General features: G+C 39.8%; 1 protein-coding gene across 2 annotated transcripts in view; it reads right to left on the bottom strand.

Annotated features, from left to right (window-relative positions):
• The window catches only part of MRPL3 (mitochondrial ribosomal protein L3), a 40,275-nt gene extending 16,123 nt beyond the window's left edge, over window positions 1-24,152 (bottom strand). Inside the window, exons 1-6 of one of the 2 annotated variants that reach the window (XM_029940294.1) lie at window positions 23,897-24,152; window positions 22,692-22,876; window positions 21,359-21,450; window positions 18,965-19,063; window positions 11,982-12,081; window positions 9,686-9,746 (exon numbers count right to left, since the gene is read on the bottom strand). In XM_029940294.1, the coding sequence (XP_029796154.1) occupies window positions 9,686-9,746; window positions 11,982-12,081; window positions 18,965-19,063; window positions 21,359-21,450; window positions 22,692-22,876; window positions 23,897-23,988 (629 nt within the window). In that variant the 5' untranslated portion in view covers window positions 23,989-24,152. The remainder of the gene's footprint in view (window positions 1-9,685; window positions 9,747-11,981; window positions 12,082-18,964; window positions 19,064-21,358; window positions 21,451-22,691; window positions 22,877-23,896) is intronic. The other variant, XM_029940295.1, reaches the window with a different exon arrangement.
• Between the last annotated feature and the right edge of the window lie 366 nt (window positions 24,153-24,518).

The following is a 24,518-nucleotide window of genomic DNA, read 5'->3' as shown; positions in this document are numbered from 1 at the left end:
GGACTAGCCACACTAATCCAAACCGAACATGCTTTAAAAATACCACCTTCTTTCTCCTAACTTCAAGATGCAGAGTTCTAAATATACCTATCAATTCCATCTGTTCCAATGTGTCATTCAGGTCCATTGTTTCTTTAGTGATTTTCTGTCTGGTTGATCTATCCATTGCTGTCAGTGGAGTATTAAAGTCCCCTGCAATTAGCACATTCTTATCAATAAGATTGTTTCTGTCTGTGATGAATTGTTTTACGTATTTGGGCACTCCCGAATTTGGCACATAGATAGATGTTTGTAATTGTTAAGTGAAATAAGTTAGGCAGAAAAGGACAGATACCATATGTTTGCACTCACAGATCTAACAGGAGAAACCTAACAGAGGACCATAGGAAAGAGAAGGGAGAAAGAGAGTTGGAGAGAGAGAGGGACGCAAAATCTGAGAGACTACTGAATACTGATAAACGAACTGAGGGTTGAAGCGGGAGGGGAGAAGGAAGGGAGGTGGTGGTGATGGAGGAGGGCGCTTGCGGAGAAGAGCACTGGGTGTTATATGGAAACCAATTTGACAATAAACTATTAAAAAAGTAAACATTAAAAAAAAATACCACATTCTAACACTGGCCATTCCTGGTAGAAAGTTTACTGGTACCTTCTGAGTTCTCAAACTGATTCATTGCTTACTTAAAAAGGAAGAGTGCCAGTGTGTGCACCAATAGAACAAATGCCAGGTAAATTTCAGAAGATAATTTGGGTCGTTTTAAGAGTAAATGCTTCTACGATGAAAGCGGTATCCTGAAAGTGCTAATTACCTGTCTGCTAATTACAGACTGTTTTTCAATCTAGCTCTAGAATGCATCATGTTGTTATACTGTGTACAATGGGAACCTCTTCAATAAATAACCTTTAAACAAAAGGATAAATGCAAATGACATGACAAATTATTGGCTTAATTCAGATGACGGAGACTAGAGTGCACCTGTTGATCCATGGGCGGTGCAGCTTATCTATTCTACTCTTCTCTCCGCTGTCACCCAACCGGAGAACAAAAACAAAACAAAGCCAAGAAGTGAACTGAACTCTATACTTAGTATACCAGTCACATTTTGAATACAAGGTTTTCACAGGTCACATAAAAGAAAACCTTTATTTTACTAAAAAGGATACACAGCACATAACACACATGCTTTACCTCCCCTACCCCTTTTCTGCTGCAGTTTTCAGTTAGCAGGAAAAAAAAAAAATCAAATACAGATAAATTCAAGAACACAATGTGAGAAGTTCCAAATTGAGTGAGCCATATCAGAAAATTAGGAAAAACATAAAAATTTATTTACAGCATTTATACTTGGTAAACCAAAAATTCATCAAAAAACTCAGAGATCCTATTAAATTTAGGAGACTCTGCTGCCCTTGTTTCTCAGTCCATTTCGCCTTAGTATGCTTTAAGTTCAGGAACGGCAGGGGGTCATGCATTATTCAGCCCCTCTGCCCAACCTCGACTCATTCTGAGTCCTTGGAGAACCTCCTCCCAAATTCTCGTCACTGCATCTTTCCCTCGACATGCGCTTCCTTGATCTCTCCTTGGTATCCCTTTTTCTCCTCCTTGGAAAGCAAATGGTTCCCCCCCTTCATTCCCAAATCCAAAGACTTTTATAAAAATAATTTTTATTATGGAAATTTTAAAACATACTCAAAGGCAGACAGACTAGTATAATGACTAGGCTCTTATGTTTTATCTATTCCCTTCCTCTGTTAATGGATTATTCTGAAACAAATTCCAGATATCATTTCATCCATAAATATTTTAATACGGATCTCTTTTAAGGATCCCTTTTAAGAACAAAACCACAATACCATTATCATAATCTAAAAAAAAATCAGTGATTCTTAATATCAAATAACTAGTCAGTATTCAAATTTCTATAGGCTTTTTAATTTTTATTTTTTTAGAACAGTTTATTGTCAGATTGATTTCCATAAACACCCAGTGCTTCCCCCTACAAGTGCCCCCCTCCATGACCATCACCCCCTCCCCCCACCCCTCCCCCCTTCAGCCCTTGGTTCGTTTTCAGTATTCAATAGTCTCTCATGATTTGTGTCCCTCTCTCTCCCCAACTCTCTTTCTCCCTTCCCCTTTCCCATGGTCTTGTTAGGTTTCTCCTGTTAGATCTATGAGTGAAAACATATGCTATCTGTCCTTCTCTGTCTGACTTATTTCATTTAGCATGACACCCTTGAGGTCCATCTACTTTGCTACAAATGGCCAGATTTCATTCTTTCTCATTGCCATGTAATACTCCATTGTGTAGATAAACCACATCTTCTTGATCCATTCATCAGTTGATGGACATTTAGGCTCTTTCCATGATTTGGCTATTGTAGAAAGTGCTGCTATGAACATTGGGGTACATGTACTCCTATGCATCAGCACTTCTGTATCCCTTGGGTAAATTCCTAGCAGTGCTATTGCTATGTCATCGGGGAGTTCTACTGATAGTTTTCTGAGGAACCTCCACACTGTTTTCCAGAGCGGCTGCACCATTTGCATTCCCACCAACAGTGTAAGAGGGTGCCCGTTTCTCCACACCCTCGCCAGCATCTGTAGTCTCTTGATTTGTTCTATAGCCTTTTTTAAAATAGAAAGAGTTGTCCTCTGTTCTTCTTGCTTACCACTCTTCCTGTCACTACTCTCAATCATCATTTCCTCCCTATCTTTCTGCTTCTCTAATGCTCCTGGAGAAGTTTCTTGCCTCTTGTTGCTACATGAAACGATGATCTTAAGAGTCCTGCTGCTGACCCTCTTTTCAATATGGTTTAAATCAGGGTTGGCGAACTATGGCTTATAGTGGCCACTTTTGTAAATAAAGTTTTATTTGAACATAGCCATGTACATCTATTTACTTATTGCTACGGAGCTGTAATTTGCAACAGAGAACATAATGCTTATAAACCTCAAAGATTCTAAATTTGGCCCTTTGAGTAAAAGTCTGCTGACTCTTAAACCTTTTACTAATAAGCCAGGGATCCACAAACCTTGCCCTCTGGCAAGAATTCTGCTACGATCTCCTTCTACAGATGTACTGTCCATAACTAATCCAAATATCTCAGCCAATCAATTATAATGCTTCAGAAACGGAAACTGAACATCTCTTTTTCTTCAAGCTATCCTCCGTCAGAGGCACTAGAGTGACATTCCTAAGACAACAGTCTTTTCACACAAGCTGTCCCCTGCTTTAAAAAGCAAAATAGCAACAAAAACAAGCAAACAATCTAAACTATAACGTTAGGTGGCTGTCAGTAACTTCTTTAGCTTGTGGCATATAAGGTCTTTTCTAACTGGGTCCGGTCTACCTTCAAACCCTGCCCATCACAGATCCGAGTCATAGCAGACTATTCTATGAATCCCTAAGGATGCCACTCTCTTTCCTGCTTTTGCTCATTCTGCTCCCTCAGCCTCAAATACCCTGCTCACAGCATTGCCTTTCTACTTTTACCATGAAAAAAGAGCCAAAGTGCTCTCATGTGTTATATCAGCTACAAAGTACTTGATTTTTTTAATTAAAATAATCAAAATCCATACTGTAAGTAGAGGATTTTGTATCAGAACCATTTCTAAATGGAGCTTTACTTTTTCTCTTTACAATTTATGCTGTAAAAAGTTTAAGTGACTGGTACATAATCTCTCAGAAAACCAGTAACTGAATACTAAATGGAAGAGATGACTCTTGACTTCTCTAAGGATGCCCCAAGATCAGACTGTATTTTTATGGAGGTGAGGGTGGAAAGAAGAAATCACTGATTTAAAACCAGCTTCTCTATGGTTAAACATTACTATGAATACAGGGCAATGGAGACTCACATCAGGTCCTCACCAAAATCATGATTGGGCTGCTGCTTTATGAAACTGAACAACTGAGAATAGAGCAAGATGGTATCTTTTCTTGTGAAAAAGTAACAGGAAATATAGAGGCATAATGTCCAATCAACAATCAAAAGAATCTCTTGTAGGATGTAATTTGACCTTACTTTCCTATGTTTTAGATTCAAACCACCCAAAAAGCTTTTCTTTTTTCTTTACTTTTTTTTTTAATGAGACAGAAGGAGAAAGAGACAGAGACACAGAGAGAGAGAGAGAGAGAGAGAGAGAGAGAGAGAGAGAGCGAGCCCAAGTTTGTTTGAGAGGGACAGAGGAAAGAGAATCTTCACCCTGTGTGGTGCCAGACTTGGGGCTCAATCTCACAACTGGGAGATCATGATCTGACCCTAACTTAAGAGTCGGATGCTTAACTGATTGAGCCACGCAGGCGCCCCCTGCAAAAGCTTTTAATTAAAACTTTACTAAACAAAAAAGGGCAATTTTAATAAAAAGCCCTATTAGCTAATTCATGATCTCCACCAGGATTAGCCTTTAATTTATGATAAACTAATAAGGCACAAATGCTTTAATCTTTAATTATAGCTTCTCATTTCAACAAACTCATGCAGATAGATGCTATCTCCCTACTTTAATTTCTGCACATTCTAAGCATAAGGCATCTCTCTGAGGACCCCCATAAACTTTAGGAGTCAATTTCTGATTCAGTGTTGTCTAAACCTATTTAATCAGTGATGTACAGCTCCTGAGCCCACAAGTCAGGTACAGTGGAATTTTTCAGTTGCTTTGTGTTCTATCACATTTAGTTAAAAGCTGGCACCGAACAGCCATATAGCTGTTACTGTCTAGGATGAGTTTGTGACAGCATGACCTGAAAATGCAGAATGTATTGTTTCTGTCTAAAAACCATACACCTCCCATCAATATCTGGGAACATTTTTATCAACAAGTGACTGCTAGGAGTGCACAGTTTATAGCTTCCTGACTTCAGCTTATTCAACAGTACAAAGAGCCAAATATGCAGTGATTCTTTTGAGTCCTCTTATAAAGGGACCACTTCCTGGCTGTCCTAAATAAACTCAGACAACCTCATTTGCTGTCCTAAATTCAATGTGCGCTTCTATAACATTAACAACAACAACAAAAACGAAAAAAATCCCTCACATAACTGAATCATTTCACAATATCATGAAAGGACATAGCAGTTTTCTGCAGGTCTTTAGCCTTGTCACTTTCTTCAATAGACCCGAAGACCATATCGCTGTTTTGTTGAATCCACTGTTAAGTCTGACTTTTTCATTAATGTAGATAAGAGTAAGTTATGCCACTTGGAAAACGGAAGGATTATTTTTTATAAATAAGTTTTTGAAACAAAAGGAATCTTAGAAACCATATAGTCCCATGCCATTAAGGTAAAGACAATGAAATCTACACTCAGACAAGTTAAGCCACCTGCCCAAGGACAAATCCCTGGTAAATGGAAGCATATGGCCATGCTTTCAACCCAGGTCATACTGGCTCTTGGGAAACAGATTAGAGGAAAAATACGAAAATATCCAGTACACTGGAGTGTCATAAAACTACTTTAAAGGCATCTTCATTACTCTGTAAACTCTAGATGTAGCAAGTAGTATATAACCTTAAAACTACCTAGAGTGCTTTGGAAAGCTTCAACTTTGCTATACAAGTCAATCTTAAGAGGGCAATTAACTAGATGTATTAGAAAAAACCACAACAGAATTCCTAATGACTTAATGTTTTTATTCATTTTAAAAGATATTTCCTATTGAAAAAAAATTTTTCATTTTAAAAGATATTTCCTATTGAAAAAAAATTTTTCATTTTAAAAGATATTTCCTATTGAAAAAAATTTTTTCCTCTGAATTCTGAAACAAATTAAAAAGCAATAGTATCAACAATTGTGATCCTTGCCAACTCTCCTGAGCATTTAATACATGGCAGGCCTTGAGCGAACAGCCTTCTGTGCATTCTCACTCAATCTTTACATCAAGGCCATGAGGTCGGGCTATAATTATTCTCATGTTAAAGATGAGGCAACAGAGAGGGTGAGAAAGCTGTCCAGGTCACACAGCTACTGGGAAGCAAAGCCCCTGCTTTTGGCGGTTCCCTATTCTGCTTCTCATTAGGCTTTAATTTTGATTTTGAGTTTGCTATTTTGTAGAGTTAAAAGTGAGATAACTGTAGATGACTACTATACGAAATTTTAAAGCAACAAAACAACAAAATCTAACCCCAAACACTGACCTCCAAGCTCTCCTTTAGCTTGAAATACACACTCACTAGATTTAAGAGGTATTAGTTTTTATAGGGATTATTTCCTTCTATAGTTTAGTCACTCATTTTGAAAACTGTTTCATTACTAGGCTGAAAAATGTACTGCTCTGAATAATAGTAAAGTAACTTGTTAAAAATGAATTAAAATTGGAAACGTACAGGACTAAACAGCAATTGTATCCTGAAGGCAGCACATGCCTTGTTTTCTCCTCCTAGAGTTCAGAGCAATCCTGAGATCAAGACCTAAGCTGATATCAAGAATCAGATGTCTTACTGAGCCACCCAGGAGGCACCCCAAATTTTCCTAGTTGTTTCTAAAATATGTTTAGTCAAGCAATTAAAATTGAAAGTATAAAGCAAAAAAGTTAAAATACTCAAAATATAAGAATAGATTTAACCATTAAACATAATTATTACAATAAAAGAAAAATGAAGATTTTCACTTAGAGATTGAGATTTTTCTTTTCTAATGGAAGGAAGATGATGAAGGTCTCTAAAGAGACCAATTTTCAGTTTTATGTTAACTAAAATGTGAGTTATAAATAGGTCTACTTTTATTGCCACTGTTACTTGAAACTGGACTGATTAAATTTGCTTGCTGTACAACAGAGGTTAACGTGTTATAATTTGAGTAGAGACTTAGGGAAAGGAAAGGATTAGGATTCTAAGCTGGGTAAAGGAGTGGGAAGGGAAAGCGGTTTCACTGGTGAGCCCCTGACTATTCTCCAGTCCAGTGTTCCTTGAAATGTGGTCCCTTGACTAGTAGCATCCACATCACCAGGTACTTGTTGAAGATGCAAAGTCTCAGGCACTACCCCAGACCTACTGAACAAGAAGAATGGGGTGGGGGGAGGTGTCCTCGTAATCTGTGTTTAACAAGCTCTCTTGCAGATTCAGAAACCTACTCAAGTGTGACAACCACTGTCCCTGCCTGTAAATCCATATCCTCCATCATCTGACCTATCTGTGTCACTGCACAATTTTTTTCTAATAGGATTAATAATCAAGAAGAGGGGGTCCAGACATTTCAAAATATCTAAAACAGGGGCTGGAAATGGAGGACAAAGAAGCAAATCTCTGGCTACAAGTGAGCCACAGTACAGGACTGAGTACTTGTAGTCTATTCCCAAAAGATGATGGTTCTATTCACAGTCAACAAGAAGAACATTCTCGTTGGCTGTGAAGAACTTCATGTGCCTAAAATGAAAGGCTTCAGGCATAGGAGACAGTTTTAAAAGGACAAAGGAAAGCAAGTAGATGCGTGTGTGTGTTCCCCATAATCTGTCAGGGGCAAAGAGAAGAGGCAGCAAGCAGCCACCAAGACTGTATGAGCTGAGGACCCAATGCTGCCCCTGGAAGGAATTCAAAACGGCTCCTCGTGAGGACAGAGTCCTACTAATGTACAACCACTTATAAGCATCTTAAGGCCATAATAACATGCTAGCTACAAGAGTCACTGGAAATATTCAGCAAAAAGTAAAAGTCTATTTCATCTGATCTCAAGGAATACCACGTGAAGACACACCCGCAGACTAAAGTGGACTCCTGTGTGGGCTAACTCTTCCCCTGTCACACGGTGAAGTTCGCAGAGAATCCTGCACTGCAGCCCACACAGCAGTGAGGCCTTCTCGAACACAGGTCCTCCCTTCTGCAGACTTGAATGGCAACTACTTTAAATCCCAGGGCTAGCTGTCCCCTCAGCTCTTATCAGCCATCTAGTCGTGGCACAAGGCTTTACAGTTTTCTAGGTATATGACAAGTTTCCTTTTCATTTTATGCCCATAACAAGAAGGAGAAGTTTTAAAAATAACTTTTAAGAAGCCAATGAAACCTGACAGCAGCATATGAAATGAAAGCGTTTACTGAACACAGGCATGTAAAGCGCTGGCTTGAGTCCAAGCTAGTCACAAATCCCACCACAAGGCACCTGCCAACAAAGGCCTCGGACTTTGTAGGACGGCTCGGAATATCTCATACATTCTGCAAACCAGGTAATGGAATTCACACACTATCAAGTGTGTGTAAATTAACAGAATTACTGAGGTGCTTTATCACATGTAATAATTAATTCTGAAATTAAAAAGGAAAATCATCTGATTCACAACACACACATCTCCCCAGCTAACCAGTTTTACAGCTCCAACATTCTGAGTTCTTGACAAGGAAAGGCAGAACAAAGAAAGTTACCAAGTAATTTTAGAGGCCCCACTAAGTAGGAATGAAGCTGCAACAATCAGGATGCAGGGAAAAAAAAAGAAGAGGGGGGAGTCCATAATCTCTCTAAAAAGAGGACCCATTGAATTGCCAATCTTTCGGACTCCATGACTCTTTAGACATCTAAAGAGCTGATCAAAGATAAGGGCTGTTTGCTATGGCTCTTATGTGAACGGAAATAAAGTGTATCTGACTGCATTAAGGAAACTGACGCTGGCACTCATCTGGTTTCCTGGCTTAAAAGCTCTTTGGCTCAGTCGCTGTGATTGTGACTGTTCCAGAGCACCTCTGGACCACCGTTAACCTTCAGAGGGTTCTCAGACCTATTTTTCAAATGACAAAAAAGGCACACAAAAGAAGTAAAATTATCATCTGTGTTCACAGAACAAGAAACAAGAAGAGCCAAGAGCTGATATTTGGAGTTTAGTTTAGCCTAGATCAGGGGGATTCCCCTAACATATACTGGACAATTTCTGCATGAACACAGATGAGGGCTCAGTCACTTCATTCCACAGTGAGCTAACCTTACCCAATTTTGAAAAGCTGCTTCTGCAAGAGCTAAATGTTTCCTGGAGATCATCCTGCCAGTACCGAACTTCTCTTAAGTCATCTGATAGTAAGATACGAAAAGACTACAGTACCAGAAATACCACTGCCCAGTCTGAATACGACTCAAAGTCAGTGTGACAATCAAGGGTTGATTTCTAACAAATTAAACCCTTGTTTAAGGATAAAGAATACTCTGCCTTTTTGGAAGAGGTCTCACTTGCCCAGTACTGACAGAGCACATCGTACTCTTAGAGGCGTAAGGTGTAATATTTTTTCTAGTTTTAGATAGGCTTTTAACACAGTTAACAAAATGTTTTATAGTTACCCTAGGGGAACCTTAAGCAAAACAAGCATCAGAACAGTATAAAATATTTCTAATTTAACTGTCTCCTAGAGCTGGAAAGAACCACCAATTACTAGATGACATAATCTCAAAAGAACTGCATAGCACTGTTCATTTATATTTCACCATCGAACGGCAGGCAGCCTTTGGTCTTAAAAATAGAAGCAGGGCCCAACCCACAAAGAACCTGAGTAATGTGACCTTTCTTTCAGTCCCATTTCAACAAGCATGCATCTCAGTTTAAAACTCTTCACATACAACTAATTCAGTGCAATTTAAAATCCAGTACAGTCAGTAACATTATAAAATTACTTTATCTTTACTCATTGACTTGAAAGACTATACTTTCACTTGCTCCATTATTTTTTAATATGAGAAAAACAAGAGGAAAAGAACCAGTTAAGTGGACCTACGTTTTGGCTGTGACATCCACATACTGTCCTGGGCGAAAGTGAGCAGCATAAAGAGGAGTACCTTTATGAAAAGAAAACAAGCAAAATGAAATGTCGGCCCAGAACAACTTTGCTGAACACAAACTACATGTAGAAAACCTATCAGATTTCAAAAAAAGTAGAAGATTCTCTTCTGCAATTATAATTATTAGAAACACCAATAATGAAAATAAAATTGTTCATCAAACATGCTTTAGCTGACTGTCCATGGGCTGAAGAACGTGCCCCACAATGTCAGGCCATCAGATCACGGCTGGCTGATGGGCTCATGCCTTCACAGAGGCCAGCGTGGTACTGGTGGAAACGGGCAATTCATAAGACAAACACTGTTCTTGCTGGTAAATACACGGGTTTGATGATTCTTGGTTGCTTTGATAAATAACAATACACTGACAAGGTATTTTTTCTATTTCATATAATGAAAATAAAAACAAAAGAATGACTCAAAAAATGTTCTGGCTGGATCAAATCTTTTATAACCATGAAAGATAAATTATTTAAGAGATAAGTCAGTTAAGCGTCTGACTTCAGCTCAGATCATGATCTCACGGTTCGTGGTTTCAAGCCTTGCATCAGGCTCTGTGCTGACAGCTCACAGCCTGTAGCCTATCTTCAGATTCTGTGTCTCCCTCTCTCTCATGGTCCCCTGCTCATGCTATCTCTCTCTCTCTCTCTCTCTCTCTCAAAAATAAATAAAACATTAAAAAATGTAAAAACAAAATTTAAAAACAAAAAAACAAAAAAAAATAGGAACTTAACTGTTTGAACCCAAGTTCATTGTACACTGGAGGTGTGATACCCATATAAAGCCTATACTTATCAATTTTTGGTAGACTGGTCATTGTATCAATAAAATATAGTGAGTCTAGCGTACCTGGATCATTTAGAATACTGAAAAATTGCCATTATTGATACCCTTAATTTTATATACCAACATTTCTAAATCTAGTTGTATATAAAGAGAGTCTTACTTAAAATACACCAGAAAAATGTTAGTTAAAGGAATTTTGTAAGTGAAATCCCTTTACAACATTTTGTTTGCATCAATTTAACGCTATGGTAACTATTTAATTTGACAATTAATCTGCAAATACTTTTACCATACACAGCTAGAAAAACAGAAGTCTAAGACATGGCTCTTGACCTCAAGAATTTATTATCTAGGTGAAGAATCAACATTACATCATCAAATAAGAGACTTCTTTTTTCTTACCAAAAGAAAAAAAAAAAAGCCATAATCAATGTAGTAGGGAATATAATTGAATGCTATTTTTGGCTTGTTTAAAACAGGGAATAAGGTTCTATGGGCAGAGAAAAACCTTGAATTAAGAAATAAGAAAAAACAGGGGAGACTGAATTTCTAGGAGGCTGAAAGACCTGAACTGCTGATATAACCTCTAACCTACAAAACAATTTCACATGGTTTGAGCTATGACAAAAAGCAATACGGACTTAGTTTTTACATTTGTTCCCTTAATTCCATTCACTTTAGCTTTAAACTATAAAACTTGCACTTCAAAAAACATTTCTAATTCTAGCTAATATCAAGGCTGATCCTCTATCACTCCAATTAATAAAGCCTATTCCAACTGTATTTTACTTCATGAAATTCATTTCAGATTTTAAATATCAAATCTCAAAACACCCTCCGACTGTCTAATTGTCTGAACTAAAGTTCAAGAGATCAGGAGCTTTTCTGAAGTTCAAAGATGTCAAAATACTGTTAACTACATAAACCAATATAACCACACTGCCAAATTGTACTTTCTGGCATTTCGTGGAGTAGGTAAAATACTTTGGAACTTTTAAGTAAGAATCGAGGTGCTATGGTCAGTCACTTTACTGTTTCATATTTTCTTAAATTCTGTGTCAGTGGGAGTCTAGTTGTTCCTCATTTATTAAAATACCGCCCTACACTGAGTGACCGTCCCATTTTAAAAGTTAGTGTATTTAAAAAAATAAAAATAAATAAAAGTTTGTGTATTGCTTTGGAGTAGCTTTTGCAAATGTAAACCTACCTATACAAATTAAAAACAAAAGCGCTCCTCCCTCTTTCATGGAAAACAAAGAGTTCTCTACAGTTCTTTCCAGTCAAAAAAGAAAAAGGCTGGCTTGTCCCCAGTGATTAGATACTGTTTTGTATTTAAAAATAAGTGTTTAGGGCTTTGTATTCTAGATTCAGCTTTCCTGAAAGGCTAACATTAAACAAATTTATTTGGGTATTTTTGCCTCCCTCCTCTCCCCAACCTCAGATTACCTGGCTTAATCACAGCATTATCTGTTACACGAAAGATTTTAACTTTTTGTTTTGGCGGCAATCCAAGTTTTTGGTAAAATTCCAATACAGACGGAGATTTCTAGAGGAAAAGCAGTACACATAAGTAACTCATTAGTACTCGATGTGGAGTTCAATGCACAGACCTAAACCAAGTTATTAAAAATCGTTAAGAGCACACTGTTCCTGTAATGAACAAAGAGCACCGTATTCCTCTGATTTAAGGGAGGTGGGATTTTTATCCATAATCCACTACACCAAGGATCCAACCACATGCATGGTGGAGCTCATATACACTAAATGGTGAAAGACTTTTCTTCTACAGGAAAAGAAACAGAGTTGTGACCATACGTGAATTCTGACTGGAGACTTTAAGTACCAAGAAACTCAATCCTGGGGCACCTGAGTGGCTCTGTTGGTTAAGCGTCTGACTCCTGATTTCAGCTCCGGTCATGATCTAACAGTTCATGGGACGGAGCCCCACCTGGGGCTATGTGCTGACAGCATGGAGCCTGCTTGGGATTCTGTCTCTCCCCCTCTCTCTGCCCTTCCTCCACGTGTGTGCATGTGTGCTCGCACTCTCTCTCTAAGTTAAAAAAAAAACAAACTTAAAAAACCTAAAACTTCTCAACTCCCCTGTACAGCAATGCTCCTTGAAAGACTTGTGCTGAATCTATGTTCTATCTTCCCATTCTCTCAAACCTACTTTAACTAGGTGCTTGCAGCTCCTAATACTCAATGCAAAGTGCTTGTCAAGGTCACCAACCATCTCCATGTGGTCAAATACACCGGTCAATACTCATCATATTGGCTCTATCAGTAATGCTTGGTGCAGGTGACCACTTTCTGCTTGAGACTGTCACTCTGTTCTTTCACATGCTAATAACCCCACATTTCTAAGGTCACTCGCAAATTCTACTCTGAACTGCAAATTCATTCATTCAAATGCCAACTCAGTAGTTCACTTCAATGTCATACAGTAGCTCAAATTTGACATGTCTAAAATTGAACTCAACTTCTCTCCAGAAGACTGCTTTCCTTGGATCTTCCAAATCTCAATAAATGACATCTCCATACTTCTGTTGTTTGGACCCAAAATCTTGTGATTACCTTTGACTCTTTCCTTTCTCACCTCCCACCTGTTAGAGTCAGCAGTTACTGTAGACTCTAAAAATACAGTCCATGTGTGCCTGGATGGCTGAGTTGGTTAAGTGTCCAACTCTTGATTTCAGCTAAGGTCATGATCTCACACGTCCTGGGATTAAGCCCCGTGTCAGGCTCCTCACTGAGTATGTCTGCCTCTCTCCTGCTCATGCTCTCTCTCAAACAAAAGAGAAAAAATATAGCCCACATCAACTACTTCTCACCTGCACCTCAATCCACCATCTTTTGCCTGGATTATTTCCAGAGCCTCTTAATCGGTCTCCAAACTTCCACACACCTGACTCCATGCTCTGTTCTCCAGTCACAGGCTGGCATGATCCTTTTAAAACTCAAGCTAACTCATTCATGGCTCCACAATGGTTTCCATCTCCTGCAGAATCAATCCCAAATCCTTACCAGGTTTTCCAAGGCTCTACGCATTCTGTCCTCATCGACTACTCTCCTCCTGGCTACCCTGCTTCAGGTACAACGCATTCCTCCTTACCAGCCCAAGAATACATTACACAATGGCCTCAGGTCCTTTGCAGATACTGTCTCCCCTGCCTGATATGCTTTTCTGCCAGTTTTCTGGAGGGCTACAGTGCTCCCTTACTTTATTCAGGCCTCCATCCAAATATTAACTTACCTTCCCTGATTATTCTATCTAAAAGAGCACCACTTTCTGTCACTCGCAATCCTCTCAACCTACTTTATTAGTCTTCAAAGCATTTCTATATATCGTGATAGCCATTTTTTATCGTTTATCTTCTATGCTACAGCCTCCCTGTTTCATACCCAATCCCACCACAATGTAAGATTTGAGAACAGAACTTTAGGTGCTGCTACATCCCCAGGTTCTGGTAGCTCCTGCTTTTCCCTTCACCCCTGCTCTTTTTTCTGCTACTGTAAATATCCTTGAATAAAAAATATCTTTGAATGGACAACTTTATGGATACCTCATTTCCTTAAAAAATAACATCCTGAGTCTTTTTTAATTCTTAAGACTCTCGATATAGATTGCTAGAAGACTTACCAAAAAAGCTGTATTGCTTTAGATTTCCTGATGTGAAGAGTACCTCTCTCATGGGACTATAACCAACCCAGGTGTATCTATCTTCCTGATGCTCTCTCCCCTTCAACGACTTGTCCCCTCACAAAAGAAACACCTGTAGGCCCCTCCCCCCCACGAGCCACAATACTCTGTGTATGCTTGTCTGTGTCTGCCTGTGCCAGTCCCTTGGCCTGTAATTCTCCACCTCCTACCTCCAGAGCACGTTAAAAATCTGTTAAATCTATGTCTGGGCCCAGCTCCAGAGGTATTTCCTGTCAGACTCCTGCCCGGGCGGGCTTGCCAGAGCAGACTACTCCCCTGTCTAGGCTGTCTCTAGACCCCGCACATGTTCATTTACTCTCCATGTTACCTTATGCTCACCAACAAATGTCTGCCTGTCCGATGGAGCACACGGATGGCGAGCTGCTGTATTGACCTGTATCTGTGACTTCAGAGCTGAGCACAGCAGCAGGTCAGACACTGCAGAAGTGAGCTGAACGCACGGTGAAGACATAAGAGATGGAGGACAGACATCCATCTGGATGTGAAGTCCTGGTCTGTCTCTCCAAGTCACCTCACCTTTCCATTCTTGCTGCTGCATCAGTTCTTGGCACACGATATCACTGTGTTTATAATGTTATCTTCACGAGTCTAATTATTTAAAAAATTGTAGGCCTAAATTAAACATCACAACTTATTCTGAGATTGAACAAATCTTCAGGAAGCTACACTATGAAACCAAACCAAGAATAATCTGTAATTAAAAAAGCAAGAAGAGCAGCACCTGAAAAACCCTAGCCAACCCGAGGATGCGGACGATGTACCCCGATCCAACGGAGCATCTGCACGGCCGGGCCTAACTGCAGACTACGTGACCATGCAGCAGACCGCAGTTACTGGACTTCAGTTTAAAAAGTGAACTGCTGGGCCACTTTGTAACACTGAGAAGGCTGCCTCTGATGGACATGAGATTGGGTGGCACGGGCCCGTGAGCACAGAATGTTAATTTCTGGACCCACAAGCCCTGGGGCCTTCCCGTGGAACCCGCTTTGGACGCCCAGGAGAGGTCGCTGCGTCCTTCAGTGCTGCCTCAGACGCAGCCTCCCCTCCCTCCCTCCAGAAGACGCGGCCTCCCCTCCCTCCCTCCAGAAGGCGCGGCCTCCCCTCCCTCCCTCCAGAAGGCGCGGCCTCCCCTCCCTTCCTCCAGAAGACAGGGGACCTAGGTTCCTCCCAGGCATCCTCTACAGTCCACCGCCCACACGCTCAAATCCAACCCTCGTCTCCAACCACTTCTCAAGTCCCCTGCTTTTCATCTTCAAGTATACACGCTTCCTTCCCAACGAGAGGGAAGTTACGTGACAAAAACATGTAAGTTGCCATTTAAAATGTGGCTCCTTGCAATTATTTTCCAGATGTTCAGATTTAGATTTATTTAAGAATAGACCTCAAACTTATTTTTGACATGCACATATTCTATCTGACGATTTAAAAAGCATTTTATTAACAGCTTGTAAGTGTGTGAGGAAGCCTCTAAGAAAAACTTTCTACTTTTCAGCAACACAAAATAGATGATAAATATCCTGACCTACGTAACTGCACACTGAGACATAAAAGGTAATACATAACATTCTTCTTGATTATCTTTCAATTTCAGTAAAATTGAATACTTTAATTTTTTTCTTTTAAAAATCAAAATATCACAAAACTAGTTAGGTATCGGTCATGAGAAAAACAAAGTGCTCAAGTTGAGCTGAAAGCAGCAGCAGTGTAACACGAGGGGTTTTTTTTTTGACTTCCAAATAAATGATTTCAAAAGGCAATTTAAAAGACTGACAGCAGTGTCACACTCGGATAATCCCATCTATGAGGCTGCATTTTTTTCTCCCTCTTCAGAGTTCTCTGCAATTATCCTTCTCACAATGAAAATGCTTCTCTAAGATGAATTGATTCGATCAACTTTTAAGGCCACTTAACTTACTTATTCAAAAACACTGTTTTTATTTATAACCAGTTACAAAAATAGCAAAAGAAGAACCGTCTAATTTCTAGGAGACCTAAATTCTTTACAGACTTAAAAAAAAAGAAAAAGAAAAAACCAACCCCAGTTACATATTATATATGTTATAATATTTTATTTATTATAAACAAAACTGATTCAATCAATCATTTAAAAATGCTTAACCACTTGAGATTCTATATGCATAGGTCTATTTGTTTTTAAAACCTATAGCTAATGTACTTGAACCTTCTCTAAGGGTTACAATATACAAAAGGAAGTTTGCTTTCTTTTAGGTTTGAAAATCTTTTTCCATTCTGGACAAAAATTCTTTACTTATAAAGAATTCTAAAACTTCACTTTCACATCTCATTCTGAAGAAAGGAATTGTAATTAGTATCGTAATACATGTTCTCTGGACCTAGAAAATGTGTATCTTGAAGAACAAGAAAGGCCTTTGTAGTACTTCCTATACCAGACAGTAAGTAAAAACTCTGTGTAAGGTTAGTGGGTAGAAATCGTCCACAACATAAGAGAGCATCCCAATCACTGGGCTGTGCAGTATACTCGCTAAAGAGAATAAAGTCTCAAAAGTGTAGACCACAGTCTGAAGTACGAAAGTGCAGTACTACCATTTCCAAAATATTTTAATTATTAGAATTATGCTAATAAAATCTTATCTATAGGACATCTTCTGGGGCACCTGGGCAGTTCAGTCGGTTAAGTGTCCAACTTTGGCTCAGGTCATGACCTCACGGTTTGTTGTGTTCAAGCCCCGCCTCAGGCTCTGTGCTGACAGCTCAGAGCCTGGAGCCTGCTTGGGATTGTGTGTCTCCCTCTCTCTCTACCCCTCCCACACTCATGCTCTGTTTCTCTCTGTCTCAATAAATAAACACAAAATAGTTATTAAAATTTTTTTAAAAAAGACATCTTCTTCACTAAGTAAAATAGAATAAAATGAGTTGCCAAATACATTTTTGGGGGGAACTTTTGTTTTTTCTTGAGAACTAAAATATTTGAGACCCAGTGTGAGCCTCTTAGAAAAAAAGAGGATTAGCAACCATCAAATCCAACGCCTTGGTTTTACATAAAGAAAACAGCTGTTCAAGACAGTGGAGTGAAGGGAGCTAATGGTAGAAGTGAGAATTAAAACTCAGTTCTTCTGACCCCACATGAATTTGTTTTTCTACTTTTCTACTTCTGGGAAGTAATGTTCACAGATCTGTTGCAGCAGAGTGGATTATCTCAATATTATATTTGATTTACAAATATCAAGGCAATAAAGTCATGAATCTACAAAATCAGTAATTAAAGATGATGGTGCTAGACATAACAAAAACACAGAAGTACAATCGACATGAAAACATCAAAGAATTATTCACACGAAGACTAGCATATATACATTTAAAAAATCCAAACAGTTGAAAAAGTCTGACATTTAAAAAAAAGTTTCCATAAATACCTCACTGTGCTTCTTCATTTCTGTGAAATTATTTTAAATCCTAAAATTATTAGCCAATAAATTGTCAAGAATGAATAGAATTTTTAGCAGAACTAAAAATATATATAAATAGACTATACTACTATAATATGCAAAAGTAACTACCTTCTCTAACACTTATGAGACAGGCCTAAATGGCCTCTAGCACTACTCAACTACAGGACTAGAGTGATTTTACGTGGCTTTAACCACCCTGAATTCACTGATCAGTATATCCCACTATTTATGGAACAACTCCACCTGAATTTTCCAAAAACATGTCACACACACTTCTTTTCTCCAAAACTTCCCCTTCCCTTGGCACGATCCCAGGTTTCAGCATCAGCACTGAGCCAGGCGCTCGCTGAGGAACCATTCTCCGCCTGAGTCCCTCGCCACATAATCACCCACTCCTGTTCAAATCCCTGTCCCCTCCATGCCCGTTGCAAGTGCCTTGGTTCAAAGCCTTTTGTCAACTCTCAAGCTTAAAAAAACTTCCTAAATGTCCTCCTGGCATCCAGATTCTTCTCATTTAGTTAACCAAGATAATGATTTGACCACATTACTGCCACAGTTAAAGAATTCAGAAAGCTCTTGGGGCGCCTGGGTAGCTGAGTAGTTGGTTAAATGTCCAACTTTGGCTCAGGTCATGATCTCGCAGTTGACAAGTTCGAGCCCTCCATCACGCTCTGTGCTGACAGCTCAGAGCCTGGAGCCTGCTTCAGATTCTGTGTCTCCTGTCTCTGCCCCTTCCCTGCTCATGCTCTGTCTTAAAAATAAGCAAACATTAAAAAAAATTTTTTTTTTTTTAAATAACTCAGAAAGTTCTTGGAAATCTACAGGAAGAATTCTAAACCCTTCAGCACTCTACTTGGATAACGACCTTCCCCCACACTCGCACACTAAGATCTCACACACCACACCTCTATTCACAAGCACACATACTCTCTTCCCTGTGTCTTTGTAGGAACTAGGTATGAAAAATCTCATTAATCCTGGTAAGAAACTTCATAGGCAGGCAGTGTTTTTATTCCCATTGTACAGAGGGGCAAATACATCAGCTTAGAGGGTAAAGTTACTTGTTCCAAATACTAAAGAGAGGAACTGGAACAAACTCAAATTCTTTAAGAATCCTGGGCTCAATGACTTCCAGAGACTGCCTTCCGCCGAATCCACAATTTACTGCCTGGACAAACACAAGTTTGTGACTACAGAATAGCCTTAAACTTAAAGAATTCAGAGCTGAATGAAGCTAATGAAATGTACTATTCTAAAGAATGAAAATCCATCCTTACATAGAAACGTGACACAGTTTTTCCTCCTACAGTTAGGGTTGCCATTTTTCCATCACAGTTTTCCTTTGGAGTATATTTTAGAACGTGACAGTCTTGTACCTAAGAAAACAAATATAAAAAAACTAAGTATGTGCCAAGACACGTTTTAACACACCGCACCAGCCGCACCAGAGCCGCAGGACAGTTAGGAGTTCCCTCAAGTTAATTACCCCGCCACTCCTCTAACACCAACCACAATCTCAAAATATAGAAATACCCTTAAAAAACAAAAAAGTCAAGTACATACAGACAAAACAGGCATTAACCACCCCCCTTGCCAAGAAGTAGAATCCACAAAGCTTCTGCGTGGTTCTTCCCAATAACCTCCCTCCAACTGCCCTGCCCCCCCCCCTTTTTTTTTTACCCCTAGAGCGGTGTTTCTCAACATGTGGTCCACAAACAAGCAGCACCGACATCACCGGAATCAGAATCTCGTTTTATAAGCCTTCCAGGTTGATTCTGAGGCTCACTAAAATCTGAGAAGCACTGCCCTAGAAATAACTACTATTCTTGACACTTTTGGTAATCATTTACTTACTTTTCTTTATAACTGGTACCTTCGAAAGCGTTTAATAATGTAGTTTATTTAGTGTTGCCTGCTTTAGACTGTGTATAAATAGAATCAAATTGGATGTACTTTCCATGCCTTGCTTCTTGCACTTGTTTTTATTTCTAACTTTAATCCATATGTAGCTCTCTTCTGTTCATTTTCACGGCTATCCAGCATCCCATTATGTGAATACCATGACTTACTTGCCCATTCTGTGAGACGTGGGAGTTATTTCTAGTGTGGGAGTATTAGGAGCAACACTGCTGTAAACACTGTTGTGGAGGCATTCTCTTCAACTTTTTTACTACACACTCAGCAGTGGGACGGCCAGGCTACAAGGTTCACATTCTCAACTTTACCACAGGATTATGCTAAACTGTTTTCTGAAGTGGTTGTACCAATTTACAATCCCACCAGGCATTCCTACAAGCTCTCAAAGTTCCCCAGAGTTTTAGAAACTATAATCCTCGCTTTGATCATTCAGGGTCAGTAACAATGTCCTAAGGCTTGTAGCCCCGTGGGGCCTATGAAGTACCGCACTCTGCATATTTCTGTGCGTAAGCACTCATTTTAATCACCACCATCCATCCAATCACCTGTCTAGGACCAGACCCAAAGATGAACTCAGATATCCAACCCAATTTGGGGAATGATGGTCTCCTAACTCCATCAGTGATCTTTCTCTAATAATAACTGTAAAGAAAACAGCAGGCAACATAAATTGGACATTTAACACCATTTTAAGTGCATGACATTTATCACCTTGTGCAACTAACTCTCACAAAAACCTTCTAACGGAGGTAATACTTATTTCCTTTACCAAATATAATTGTATCTTTTACAGAGGAGGCCCAGTGCTCCAAGAAACACAGGTAAGAAGTGGAAGAACCAAGATCTGAAGTCGGGTATTCTAGTCCCAGCGCCCATATTTTTAGCCATTAGAGTTTGTATTATCTGAGAGACCAAATGCTTCCCTAGACAAGAGTGTTACAAGCTAAGCTAACAAAGAGATCAAATTTTTGAAAAAAATTTTCTTTAAATCCAAATTAGTTAATATATAGTGCAATGATTTCAAGAGCAGAATTTAGGGATTCATCACTTACATCTAACACCCAGTGCACATCCCAACAAATGCCCTCCTTAATGCCCATCATCCATTTGGCCTTTTCACCCACCCAACATCTCTCCAAGAATTCTGTCTGTTCTCTGTATTTAAGAATCTCTTATAATTTGCCTCCCTCTCTCTTTTTACCTTATTTTTCCTTCCCTTCCCCTAAATTGTTTTCTCAAATTCCACATGAATGAAATCATATATTTATCTTTTTCTGATTGACTTATTTCACTTAACATAACACACTCTAGTTCCATTCACATTGTTACAAATGGCAAGATTTCATTCTTTTTTGAGTAATATTCCATTGAGTGTGTGTGTGTATACATATACATATATATACATATATATATATATCTCACAAGATCAAAATTTTAATTTCGAGTTGAAAGAATGAAAGTAAGATGGGACAGAGATTTTTTCCAATTATGAATTATACTGGTACAACTGTGAGAAGTCAGGCTATGCTGTTTTTTATTCATTGTCCTAGTTATCCCAAAGCCAGTGTCAAGAAGGCCACCACTCAGGCAAGAGGAAAACACTTACTGAAACAGTCAAAAGTAAAGTTTTTAAATAATATTTATGCTTGACACTAGCCCATTCTCACCACACAGTTACAAATACAGCCCATTCACATTTGCACAAACAGGCCTTGGCACAAATACAAATCTATTATATCTTCTGTTTTTCTTACCTGAAGTAATGTGACCACATGCCTTTGACCGTCTTTGGTCCATAAAGGCATCATACCCAGCTTCAGGGCAATAAGGCCTACTCTAGAGGAACCTGGTAATTAAACACAAATCAGTGTTATTACAAACTTTTTCAACATCTGTCAACATGATGCAACAGTATTTGCTACACTGTGGTTTCAATATGAGCATCAGGCAGTTAAGAAACGTGTTAATATATTCATAGTGTAAAATACAACTGTTGGGGCGCCTGGGTGGCTCAGTGGGCTAAGCCTCCGACTTTGGCTCAGGTCAGATCTCACGCTCGTGGGTTCGAGCCCTGCGTCAGGCTCTGTGCTGACAGTTGGCTTGGAGCCTGGAGCCTGCTTCTGGTTCTGTGTGTCCTGCTCTCTCTGCCCCTCCCCCTCTCATGCTCTGTCTCTCTGTCTCAAAAATAAATAAAAAACATTAAAAAAAAATTTAAAATACAACTGTTCCTTGTAAGAGATGTCAACCATGGCTGCGCAGCATATTGGTACTTAATAAATCTCTGTATAATAAACAAATATATGAGAACTGTACAAAATAAAATAGGTAAACTGATAATATTCTGCTTTTAAAATAATGGTATTAACAGAGGGCATAAATCCATCATTACGCTTTGCTTTCCTAGTTTCAATTCATATCTAACCTCATTATTTGGAGAACATCTACCACTCAAATTCTAAGAACTTAGCTAGGTCTACAGGGATGACAGAAGAGGTCACGTTGCCAAAGTATGCCAGCCTCCCCCATGCTACTTAGATTTTGCATAAGTTAATAAAATTACTCCACTAAGAACTTCTGATCACTATACAATTCAGCTGTCATAATAAACCCCAACCAGAGACCACACTCTCACAGGATAGGCCTTACTCTTCTTGGTCTGGCTACACATGGGTTTAGAACTTTATGAGGTACAAGTTGCTGATTCTGAGGTTATGCTTTGCAAACCTAGAGGGCTAGAATCCCAACTGAAAACATCAGGGTGACACACTGCAGTTTAGATCATGCTCCTCCTTTTTCTTCCCTGATTTACTTTATTTTATTTTTATCTGAAGGAAACAAGAAGACATATGCAGAATGATTTTCCTTTCACCTGCAAAATAATTTCTTGAGGAAGTCTTGAGTACCATCAGACATTTATTCATAGTAGATCAGCATGCTAGAAATAAACCTGCAAACCGCACTACAATAAAACACACTTGAGATGTGAAAAATAAATTCAAGAAACTTATCATTTCACAGCAGTCACTATGATTTTGAATGCACCAGCCACATCAGGAAATGAGAACTTCTCAAATATAAAATAACTACCTGGTTCCCAGGGATGTAGAGGCCATGGTTCATCTTTTAAAGGACACAGTTTACTTGCTAATTGGGCTTTATTTTCATCAGAGACCAACTGCTTAACAAATGAGACATTTTCTTCAGAAAGATGCTCATCCCACCAAGTACCACTCCTGCCATGGAGACTTCTAACCAAAAGCCAGATGTCTGCTCTGTAAAAATAAAAATTGGAAAACAGACCACAATATAAAAGGTTCCCCCATTTAATGTGTGGAAGGGAGGTCACATGAGTTAGAAAGTGTAGTCTGGGCCTTAAGACAGGATCTGGAATCTATGCAAGTTTCCCCCCTCACTTTCCTTATGATAATAAAGGGGGTCACATTTTAACTGTTAATGATTACTGTAGAATAAAAGGTCTTCATCTTCTCCTCTGGGACAAACCGATTTCTAACACAGCTGTCCTGCACAGAAGCCAGTGGCCCATTTGTATGTGTCCATTAATAGTTTACATCCAGTGGAGGTGGCAGAATGTGGGATGCAGATCTTTATCTGATAAGCTCACCTCTTCCCTGCGATGATATGGCCCAAGCTCAGAAGGCACATAACAGACATAACCTCTGACTACTTGAACACACCAAGGAAAACCTCAGGGGATGAAAGTTGGGAAGGAGGTGTGTAATTCTTGCACGAGGGAGTCAGAAAAGGAGTAAAGCTGTCTACTGTCCACGCCCCTTTTGTAGGCAGGCGCATCCAGGTTAGAGTCCCAAATTGTGCACTAATTAGCTGAGTGACCTTAGCTAAGTTACTTTCCCAAGCTCCCGTTTTATCTGCAAAATGTAATCCTGACAGTACGAAATAATGATTATATCTGTAAAACGAGTAACCATAGCAGTTCTATCTCGTGAGGCTGCGTGAGCTAAGGCGCCTAATATGCCCAACAAAGCATTCAGTACAGAGAAAACGCCCATTAATTCATAGATAATATTATTGCTGTTGGTAATGCTCTGTCAGTCGCTGGCTCATAAACATTAAAAACAGAAAATCACCCCTTCAGTTCTTTAAAAGGCACTTCCTTGGGGGACTGCTCCTAACTCCTCCATGCCTGCGGCTGGGAGGGAGCCCCTTCCTGCTCACCCAGGGCAGACCCCTCTGCACCGGGTCATGCCACTGCTCCGGGTCGCTGTGTTTTGCAGGAACCACACCTCCACACCCGGTCTCTGGCCCACACCCACCTGTTTCCCGCGGCCCGGGCAGCACGCAGGCGGCCCGCGCCGCAGCCCAGCACCTGGGCGCCGGCCTGAGCCAGCAGCCTCCAACCCGGCATGGAGCGGCCGGAGAGGGCTCGGCCCGCGGCTTTTCCCGGAGCCCCGCCGCTCTGCTTTCAAGGCGTCCCCACGCTAACGCCTCGAATCCACCGGGGCCTTCTTTGGGCCCTGCCGCCGACTTTGTACCGCTGCCCTCCCTGGTCGGAAAGGAGCCGCGAGAGCCACTTCCGGTCCGTTTCCCAATGCACTCCGGGCACCGGGTTAATCCTCGGAACTAGAGTTCCGCCTCCGGATAGTCCTACTTTGGAGTCAGGGTGGGGGTGGCGGGGGCTGACTGATTTGTCTCTCCCGGGGCTAAAAAAAAAAAAAAAAAAGTAGGGGGATGTTGGGAATTAAACTTTGCAAGAACGAGGTGAACTAGGGACAGGTCCCTTAAGGAAGCGAGGTCACTTCTAAATAATGTTTACTGTTGGGCAGCTCATTGTACTAAGCAGCCCTTTATATTGTTAGAGTGGTTTATGTTCAAAATAGCTGCGAAAGGAAATTGTTATTTTCATTCTAAATGAGGAAACAGAGACTCAGAATGTTG

This window comes from Suricata suricatta, chromosome 5 (genome assembly GCF_006229205.1).
Source record: "Suricata suricatta isolate VVHF042 chromosome 5, meerkat_22Aug2017_6uvM2_HiC, whole genome shotgun sequence".
NCBI classification, from domain to species: Eukaryota; Metazoa; Chordata; class Mammalia; order Carnivora; family Herpestidae; genus Suricata; species Suricata suricatta.
The sequence above is the reverse complement of the archived record's forward strand: the minus strand, read 5'-3'. Positions and strand labels throughout refer to the sequence as shown.